A 10,708-nucleotide genomic window follows, 5' to 3' on the forward strand; every position below is an offset into this window, starting at 1 on the left:
TGGGCGCTAGGCGCTCAGTTTAGACTCCCTTTTAGCATTATGATAGGGTCTACTCAGCGCCCTGGCGCCAGAAATCAGTGTTAATATTGCCTCTTTTGGGACCGGGGATCCCGGGGGGACACCCGTGCCCCCAAGAATCCGGTGTCCTCTGGGTGTCACAAGTCCTAGTTTGGGCGCTAGGCGCTCAGTTTAGACTCCCTTTTTAGCATTATGATAGGGTCTACTCAGCACCCTGGTGCCAGAAATCGGTGTTAATATTGCCCCTTTTGGGACCGTGGATCTCGGGGGGACACCCGTGCCCCCAAGAATCCGGTGTCCCCTGGGTGTCACAAGTCCTAGTTTGGGCGCTAGGCGCTCAGTTTAGACTCCATATTTAGCAGTATGATAGGGTCTACTCAGCGCCCTGGTGCTAGAAATCGGTGTTAATATTGCCCCTTTTGGGACCGTGGATCTCGGGGGGACGCCCGTGCCCCCAAGAATCCGGTGTTCCCTGGGTGTCACAAGTCCTAGTTTGGGCGCTAGGCGCTCAGTTTAGACTCCCTATTTAGCAGTATGATAGGGTCTATTGAGCGCCCTGGCGCCAGAAATCGGTGTAAATATTGCCCCTTTTTGGGACCGTGGATCCCGGGGGGACACCCTTGCCCCCAAGAATCCGGTGTCCCCTGGGTGTCACAAGTCCTAGTTTGGGCGCTAGGCGCTCAGTTTAGACTCCCTATTTAGCAGTATGCTAGGGTCTACTCAGCGCCCTGGTGCCAGAAATCGGTGTTAATATTGCCTCTTTTGGGACCGTGGATCTCGGGGGGACACCCGTGCCCCCAAGAATCCGGTGTCCCCTGGGTGTCACAAGTCCTAGTTTGGGCGCTAGGCGCTCAGTTTAGACTCCCTATTTAGCATTATGATAGGGTCTACTCAGCGTCCTGGCGCCAGAAATCGGTGTAAATATTGCCCCTTTTTGGGACCGTGGATCCCGGGGGGACACCCTTGCCCCCAAGAATCCGGTGTCCCCTGGGTGTCAGAAGTCCTAGTTTGGGCGCTAGGCGCTCAGTTTAGACTCCCTATTTAGCAGTATGATAGGGTCTACTCCGCGCCCTGGCGCCAGAAATCGGTGTTAATATTGCCCCTTTTGGGACCGTGGATCTTGGAGGAACACCCGTGCCCCCAAGAATCCGGTGTCCCCTGGGTGTTACAAGTCATAGTTTGGGCGCTAGGCGCTCAGTTTAGACTCCCTATTTGGCAGTATGATAGGGTCTACTCAGCGCCCTGGCGCTAGAAATTGGTGTTAATATTGCCTCTTTTGGGACCGTGGATCTCGGGGGGACACCCGTGCCCCCAAGAATCCGGTGTCCCCTGGGTGTCACAAGTCCTAGTTTGGGCGCTAGGCGCTCAGTTTAGACTCCCTATTTAGCAGTATGATAGGGTCTACTCAGCCCCCTGGCGCTAGAAATCGGTGTTAATATTGCCCCTTTTGGGACCGGGGATCCCGGGGGGACACCCGTGCCCCCAAGAATCCGGTGTCCCCTGGGTGTCACAAGTCCTAGTTTGGGCGCTAGGCGCTCAGTTTAGACTCTCCATTTCAAAGAATGATAGGGTCTACTCAGCGCCCTGGCGCCAGAAATTGGTGCTAATATTGCCCCTTTTTGGGACAGGAACTTCGGGGGGACACCCGTGCCCCCAAGAATCCGGTGTCACCTGGTTGTCACAAGTCCTAGTTTGGGCGCTAGGCGCCCTGTATATGATTACTTTTTTCAATCGGGATCGGAAAATTCTGATTATATAGTCGATAAATGTAAACAAATTTCGTTATTGCTGAGTAGCTTATTGCTGAGTAGCTTGACTCTGGTGGAAAACTTATGTTTATGATTATGTTGTAACGTTTATGCTGCAATTTACCAAATATATAAATAAAATCATGGCAGCAAACATATCAGATACTGATGTAATAATAGACACCGAAGGAATCACCGTGCCAGAGTGCGCACATGGTATGACTTTTTCAAACTTATTCCATGCGCAAATAATTGTTACTGAATATTTTCTTTAAAAAGTGGCAAGGGATTGCCCACATCAGCTACTGGTATATCGATTGATATTTCTTTACTTCTTTTAAAAATGTACAGTTATTCATATTTACTTCATATTTACCAAATCGTGGCTTGACACGCATTTCTTATACTATATCATGAATATGTACAGTTTACATGACTATATTGACATTGAATTTCTTACCAAGAATTGCTTATGCAGAAATAAATGATGTAAAAAAAACCAACACAACCTGTTAATTTTGTAATTATTCATGCATATAATCAATGTAGGCCCAGCACTTATGTTTGTGCGATACAGTGGATCAGATGCTGGCAGGAGATTCTTTGCATGTTCTGCTTTTCGGGACAGAAAAGACTGCAGCTTCTTCCAGTGGTGTGATGAGAAAGTCTCACAAGAGAAACTTGAAATGAGAAAAGTGATTAACAAATCCATGCAGCCAAAATACAGTCACAGGCAATACAGGGAAAGGTAAGGTTTGAACATGAAATTAAAGTTGCGCATGTATGAACCATTGATTATATTTGTACAAATATTTCTATTCATGAAATGCAGTAAATTATGTTTAATTATGATACCACGTGACCATTCTCACATAATGGTAAATTATAATAAGACATAGAAATTATTATTTGTTTTGATATCAATCTTATCCTCTGATTGAATCATTTTACATTTTCAAATGTATGTCATTGAATATTATATTTGATAGGCCCAATAAAATTTGCAATCTTTCATTTCTCAAGCTTAATTATCAAAGCATGAAGCCACTGCAGTATTTTTTTTTTTCATTTGCATGGAATGTTTTCTCATTTTATTGTTGATGTATTTTAGAAGAGGAATAACTAAATAAGAAATCTGAATTATTTCCCTTCACTTTCTCAATATACTGTGGAATCATCAATTTTCATGGGGGCCAATTTTCGTGGATTCCTGAAATTTTATTGGTTCGTGGAGACATAATTTCGTGTATTTTCTTATACCTACAAAACGAAATATGACTTTATTCGTGGAGGATGTTAATTCGTGGATAAGAAGTACCCACGAAATCCACAAAAATTGAGCCACCACGAAATCTAATAATTCCACAGTATACAAAATAAAGTTGATTAATGACATTCAGTGTTGTAGCATTTGACTTTGTAATGAAGCGGATGTGAATGACAATTGAGAACATCTATAAAAATATCAGATTTATTTTTGTCACAGATTTCAATTAGTCTTAAAAGGGATACATAAGAAAGAGAGACAACTCTGTCGAACCTGTGGACTGTTCTTGTTACCTGATGAAGAAAAGGAGCATGAGGACCACGATATTCTAAACAAAATCGATAAAGCCATGCTGAAACTCCCCTCACAGCTTTTTACTCCACTGGACAACAACAGAACATATGCTGTAATTATACACCAATTATTTTTTGAGAGATAGTAAAAACAAGTGTACTTTATATTTAAACTATACTAGGCCACACCAATATAATTTCTTGTTTGTTGGACAATCAGTAAAAAAGAGTACGAAAGGGGGAGCGATTAAAAAATAGAATTTTTATTTTTGTTAGCCAAAATCATTAGGCTGTACAGAAATAAATTTGAGCGGACAGTTATATTTCTTCGACTTGTTTTTGATTTTAAAAATGAAAAATATAGTGGAAATAGAACAGAAAACAGCGCAAAATAACCTGGATGCGGAAAAATTAGTTATAATATTATTTGTATAATTTTAGTGAAATACGAGTGTGCAAGGTCCAACAAACAAGAAATTATATTGGTGTGGTCCTTGAGTTCTGTGGGATTTTAAAATAAAACCTCCTCTCTTTTCTTTTCGCAGCAATATTTGTTTTCAAAGAAGACAGTGGCGTTTGTGTTGGATCAGTTAAAGAGTCTGAACAAAACTCATGTAATCTGTTTGGGAGCTCCGAGGTTCGTATTTGTGGCGTTATGCTGGGAGCTAGGAAAAAGTCACCTGTTCAATTATTGTATCACATATTGTTATTGTGCATAGTTGTAGTTGTTGTATTTTTCTTTTTTAACTGACAATTCTTTTCTTCTAAAGAATTCATGAGGCGATTATGAATGAAGAAACTGGAACATTGAAGAGTTATCTTTTGGATTTAGATTTCAGATATGTATGATTTTTGTTTTCATTTTGTAATTTTGATAAATTAACTTTTCATTAACAATTATTTCATAATGATTTGCTTTCTTGTATTTTGAATTGAGATTATAAATGAACTGCTTATAGAGTAGAGTAGTCAATGTTTACATGGACACTCAGAAGTTGAAAAAGAATTGACATTTTCCAGATGCAGATGTATGGCCCTGAAAATTTCTCTAGATACAACATGTTTAACCACCACTTCTTTGATGGAGAAAGATCTGTTCAATTTCTAACCAAATTCCTGACCGGTTGTTCGCATGACCAGGTTGTCATGGTATTTGACCCGCCATTTGGTGGCATGGTAGAGGCTTTAAGTGTTTCCATCAGGAAGATATCAGAACTTTGGAAATCAGTTACAAAAGGTAGTGTTAAACATTTTGTATTTGCAACTACAGTCAAACTTCGTTATCTTGAACTGGATGGGACTGCTTTAAAACTTCGAGATATCCGATTATTTGAGTTATCGAGGGTAAAATACTTTAAAAATAAGGGGTTTGGACTTACAGATCACTTCAACATATCCATTGTATTCGAGAAATCAGTGTTCGAGATATCGAAGTTCAGCTGTACTTTATTTCATATTATTTGTAAGTGATAAACTGGTTTGCCTTGTGATTACCGGTAGTTTTCACAATTAATGTACATAAAACTTAAGCAATTGCAAAAGGCAAATAAAGGACTGGGTTGCAGCAAAAAATATTGGTGAAGACAATGTTGTTTTTTTTTAATCTTGCAATATTTCTTGCACTCAAATTAAATTTGGTTTACGATTTTCAGAAATCATTCTTGAGACATGACTGCCATGTAGAATCTGATTCATTTATTAATATGAACAATTTTAAGCATTGCTACTCATCATTTAAATACAGAAACAAGCTATGAACAGTTGTGAAGTAAATTGGTCCAGAACGAATATGTATGGTATAAATATGACAAAGTGTGCACATTTTGTAGCTCCTACAGACCTGACTCTCCCAATCTTATGGTTTTTTCCCTACTTCATGGAGAAAAGGATAATAGATTCCTTCAAGGACTTTCAAATGCTAGATTACAAGGTAAATAAAAAATAGTAGGATTTTATTGTTTAACTGCAGACTTGCCATTATTTCAATCATCTGAAAACAAATTGAATTTTTTTTTTATACAAAGAGAGGCTTAGTTTTAACTTGTACCGTATTTGGTAGAACTAATTTTTAACTTTATATTCTTTAGATATACCGGTAATAACCTTTGCTTGTAATTTCTTTTTAAGTAGACTTGGGTACCTTTATCACCTTTTCAATAAGTGAACTCTACCAGTAACTTTTAATTCAGTTCGTCTCCAGGCAGATTTACCATGAATTCTTTGAAAGGTAGACTCATTTTTGACTTTTTTTACCTGGTAATGGATTAGATTTTTGAATTCCAGGTAGACTATGATAACCACACTCTGTTCCGGGGAGATGTGAAGAAACATGGATCGCCAGTCCGGATATTCACCAATATTCATCCCCAGAAAATTAAACTGTCAGCTGATGAAGGATACAGGTACAAAATTTTGTTAACATTTTTTAATGAAGATTTTTTTTTCAATCGCAATCAGGAAAAATTTATCAAGTATAACCAAGTTAAAACCAATTTGCTGCTTACATTGTCCTTGGTAATATTACCTTTCTATGGCATAATGGGAGGAAAATATATGCACTTGTATGTACATGTATACACGGTATGTGAATTTTCATGTGCATGTACATGCATGAGCATGAATACTGATGGTGCAATTATACTGACTCCTTCTTCATCAGTTGTACAGTGTACTCATTATCTTCTAGCTGAAATATTCTCTGACTTTATAGGTTTTGTGCAGTATGCAAGAGATACTCTGCCAAGGAGAACATTCACTGTGATGTGTGTGACAGTTGCCCAACAAAAGTAAGAGGTTTGCAGATTCAGGCGGAACTACTGTATATACAGGGTTTTTTCACCCTTCTTCACTTGCAAACAGTTTCATTCTGTCTTGAATTTGTCCAAGCTAATTATACCCCCGCTCCGAAGGAGAGGGGGTATACTGTTTTACCCTTGTGTGTCTGTCTGTCCGTCCGTCCGTCTGTCTGTCCGTCCGTAACAAAAATTTCTGTCGCATTTATCTCAGCAACTATTTATCGCAGATGCTTGAAATTTTAACACAGTGTTTGTTAAGGCATGCCATATCGTGGGATATATTTTTGTACCAATCGGACGTCAACTTCCTGTTAAATGACGACTTTGCTTATTTTTTAACCAAAATTTTTAAACAAATTTTCGTCAAAGATTTCTCAGCAACTGTTTATCGCAGATGCTTGAAATTTTTACACAGTATTTGTATAGGCATGCTTTATTGTGGGATGTATTTTTGTACCAATCAGACATCAACTTCCTGTTCAATGATGACTTTGTTTATTTTTTGCCAAAATTTTCAATAAAACTTTCGTCAAAGAATTCTCAGCAACTATTTATCGCAGATGCTTGAAATTTTAACACACTATTTGTTTAGGCATGCCATATTGTGGGATATATTTTTGTATCAATCGGACATCAACTTCCTGTTAAATGACGACTTTGCTTATTTTTAACCAAAATTTTCAAACAAATTTTCGTCAAAGATTTCTCAGCAACTATTTTTTGCAGATGCTTGAAATTTTTACACAATATTTGTATAGGTATGCCATATCGTGGGATATATTTCTGTACCAATCGGGTGTCAACTTCCTGTTAAATGACGACTTTGTTTATTTTTAGCCAAAATTTTGAAATAAATTTTCGTCAAAGATTTCTCAGCAGCTATTTATGGCAGATGCTTGAAATTTTAACACACTATTTGTTTTGGCATGCCATATTGTGGGATATATTTTTGTATCAATCGGACGTCAACTTCCTGTTAAATAATGACTTTGTTTATTTTTTGCCAAAATTTTCAAACAAATTTTCGTCAAAGATTTCTCAGCAGCTATTTATCGGAGATGCTTGAAATTTTTACACAGTGTTTGTTAAGGCATGCCATATCGTGGGATATATAGAGGATATCTATATTGTGTGATTTTATATTTGCTTTATCCAACGAGTTGAAATGGTGTATATATTCGCGAGGCTGGCCGAGCGAATATAACCATTTCAACGAGTTGGATAAAGCAAATATAAAATCACACAATTATAGATGTTCTATTTATCTCATACAATTTGATTTATATTATGAAGCTTTTGAGACAGTCCCTTGTGTGACCCAAATTGTTTTTTTTTCAAAGATTAAAAACGATGATGCAACGTTGTGTTATGCGGCTATTGTGACCTTGCGCAATACAATGTAGTACGTCATTCCTGAGATAAATCTAACTGTTTTAATGTAAAGTTTCACTGAAATAAACCTTAAAATAATTCTTTAGCTCTAAATAATTTTTCTTAGAGCTTATTCACTTAATTAAATGGAAATTCCGTCTAGAAGACTTGAATGATCAAGTTTGTTGACATACACAAAGTTGCGAATGCTCGTTAGTTTGAATTGACTCGAACGAGGAACAGTTGTTGATGCATGATGTTTAATAAAACAAACACTAGGCTAGCCTTATGAACCAAAATGGAGAATAGTGAATAGGCCCTAAGGATGCTTACTGGTGGTGGAATAAAAGTATCATGAAACATTATTTCGGTAAGTTCTTGTATAGGCCTATAAACACAACCAGAGCGCTCTGTTTTCATCGTGTCGTCAGGATGAACTCCTCGATAGTTAACGTAATTTGTAGTTTTGTAAACTTCACAAAGCAAATTGAATGTTGGAAGTGGGCTAAATTTATCAAAAATCTTGACAAACCAGAAAAAAGGGTCTTGTGGTTACGGTTATGAATAACTTTGCAAAAAAGGGGGGGGGGGTAGCCCCCCCCCCCCCCCCCCCCACCTTTTTTGCAAAGTTATTCATAACCGTAACCACAAGACCCTTTTTTCTTGTTTGTCAAGATTTTTGATAAATTTAGCCCCCCCCCCACCCCCCCCCCCCCCCCGCCCACTAACAATAGCCCCCCGGTTCCGACGCCTGTGCTACGCAGTTACGTGTTTTCCTTCATATTTGTAATTTAAATCTTTGACAAAATCAATTTTATATTAATTTTTGTAGTAGATATAGTTATGTTGAAAGTACTAGCAAATCTTCGAAAATAGGTCACTGAAGCGTTGAAGGGAGGGACTGTGTCAAAAGTAGTTCCGACCGGAAGTATTTGATATAGCATCACCCGTGTGATATAGCAAAGGTTTATCACACGGGTAATATACACCACAAGTATGAGATAAATTTTTGTACCAATCGGACGTCATCTTCCTGTTATGAGTACTTTGTTTCTTTTAGCCAAAATTTTCAAACAAATGTTCCTCAAAGATTTCTCAGCAGCTATTTTTTGCAGATGCTTGAAATTTTAACACACTATTTGTTTAGGCATGCCATATTGTGGGATATATTTCTGTACCAATCGGATGCCAGCTTTCTGTTAAATATCGACTTTGCTTATTTTGCATATTCACATCAGAGCGGGGGTATCACTAGTGAGCATTGGCTCACAGATGTCTTGTTTGTTTTAAAAATGTGAGACATAGGAAATCACCCAGTCTTAAATTTGACCTCTGGTAATGAGGGTGAGAGGGGCAAAAATAAAATGGGGGCAAATATTTCCTTATATACAGTAGTTACTTCAGTGTGTGAACAATCATGCTCATGCATACTAAGGAAAGTTATATTAAAGATAGTACATGTACCGTAATTTTATAATTTATTGCTCAACACTAATTTTCACACTTTTTGTGTGTTAAACAGATCGAATTAAGATGTTTAAAAAAGTAAAACAGTTGACAAAGATATGCGTAGGTTGGGCACGCTCCACAACTTAAGAGATCCTTGAAACTGACCTTGATAATTGGTTGTATAACAGAATTTACGTGTTATGTGTTGTAGTATGGGGCAACATACAGGCACTGTTTTAAGTGTAACCGTTGCATCAAACCCAGCAAGGAGCATTGTGAGGTCTGTCGGACTTGTCAACTGAAAGGGCACTCCTGTGATAAACCTTCACAAGGTACGATTTTTCTTATATGAATCTTATTAAATGCTATATATATTTGGAATGGGTTTTTATTTAAATACACATGCAAACAAGAGATTAGGCTCCAAAAAATAAATCTTTAGTTTTTCAAGTCAAAAAATTCAAAATGTAATTGGGCAGAAGGGTATTTAAAATTTTATTACAAGATTTGCAAAGGGGAATAACTCAAGATTTACTTGGAAAATTGGATTTTAATAGCTAAAAGGTAGCAGTATTTCAATTTTCTCTTCACCCATGCATTGTTGTTTTGATTTGCTGTGCACATGCCAGCATTTTGCTAGCAATTACCTGTAAATGTCCTTATCACTTATTTTTGGCCTAAGAGGTTTTATGAATTTTTATAGTTATTAAGGATATACCCGAAAGACATGAAAGTGATGAATGTAATATTTTGGTAAATCTTCTGGTTTAATGTTTTGTAGGATGTCATATATGTGGTGCTCTTGATCACAAGAGAAGAGAGTGTCCCGAGAAAGGATCTCAAAAGGCGTCTAAAAGGTTAATCGTCAACAATATAAGCAACCATGTGAATGTATACATTAATGATTTAACATTTTCCGAGAGTATTTATACACAAGCAATACGTGTTCTTTACTTTCTTTCTTTTTAAAACTCTTGTGTTGTTAAAGGAGATGTTCAATCCATTTATCAAAAGTTTAAATTAAACTTGACAGATGAGAAATATTGTTACATAAAATCCTTTTGGTTTTCCAACTAAATGATAAAAAAGGTTGATATTGAAGCTTTGAAGCATTGAATGTTGATATTGTACTTTTACAGACAACAAAATGTATATTTATGAATTCTCAAGACTTTAATTGATTATTTTATCAAATCTGTTTTATGGAGTATATCTGTTTGGTCTAACCTGTATTTATTTCTTTTATTTATTAATATTGATGATTCTTAATTCTGGTATGTCTTTCTTTTTTCAGGAAAAGGAAATGGGTGGAGAATAGATCAAAGAAAAAGATGAAATGTTAAAATCTTTTATTGAAATAAAATTTTGATAATATATATATATATTGTTGTTGTTGTTGTTAGCTGAGTGTTGAATGGACATTGCTGCACGAAAATGAAAAACAACATAGTATGTGTATTAAGAAGATGGTGGACAATAGTACATAACATTTTTATTCATACATACTTTGGAGAGGGTTTATGTCTTGAACATATACAAGTTTCAAAAAAGAATAATACAGATTGCCCTTTCAATATGTGTTGCACAAATGAAAAATATTTTTCAATTTAAAAATCATATTCCAATTTTATTTGTTTTGCACAAGATATTAAAAACTATATATATAGTTTTATTATTAAGGACAGTTTTATCTTGGTCAAACAAAACGTTGTTCTTCATTATAACGTTATTATAATAAAGATTTTTTTTCTTTAACATGTTTAATAA

The 10,708-nt window shown here is 36.6% G+C and overlaps 1 protein-coding gene across 1 annotated transcript; it reads left to right on the plus strand.

The window, feature by feature from the left end:
• Positions 1-1,846: 1,846 nt before the first annotated feature.
• LOC105328012 (rRNA N6-adenosine-methyltransferase ZCCHC4) lies at positions 1,847-10,317 on the plus strand. The gene is made up of 12 exons (XM_011428728.4): positions 1,847-1,982; positions 2,316-2,514; positions 3,253-3,439; positions 3,872-3,963; positions 4,097-4,169; positions 4,347-4,563; positions 5,156-5,256; positions 5,610-5,728; positions 6,037-6,112; positions 9,153-9,273; positions 9,723-9,798; positions 10,236-10,317. The coding sequence occupies exons 1-12, from the start codon at positions 1,877-1,879 to the stop codon at positions 10,282-10,284; spliced, it is 1,416 nt and encodes a 471-aa protein (XP_011427030.3). The 5' UTR covers positions 1,847-1,876; the 3' UTR covers positions 10,285-10,317.
• The last annotated feature ends 391 nt before the right edge of the window (positions 10,318-10,708 follow it).

This window comes from Magallana gigas, chromosome 6 (assembly GCF_963853765.1).
Source record: "Magallana gigas chromosome 6, xbMagGiga1.1, whole genome shotgun sequence".
NCBI lineage: Eukaryota > Metazoa > Mollusca > Bivalvia > Ostreida > Ostreidae > Magallana > Magallana gigas.

Coding starts and splice junctions, on each gene's coding strand:
- LOC105328012 (XM_011428728.4), top strand. CDS start 1,877: ATGCTGCAATTTACCAAATATATAAATAAAATCATGGCAGCAAACATA. Junction 2,515..3,252: donor CACAGGCAATACAGGGAAAG/GTAAGGTTTGAA, acceptor TTTTTGTCACAG/ATTTCAATTAGTCTTAAAAG. Junction 4,564..5,155: donor TTGGAAATCAGTTACAAAAG/GTAGTGTTAAAC, acceptor CACATTTTGTAG/CTCCTACAGACCTGACTCTC.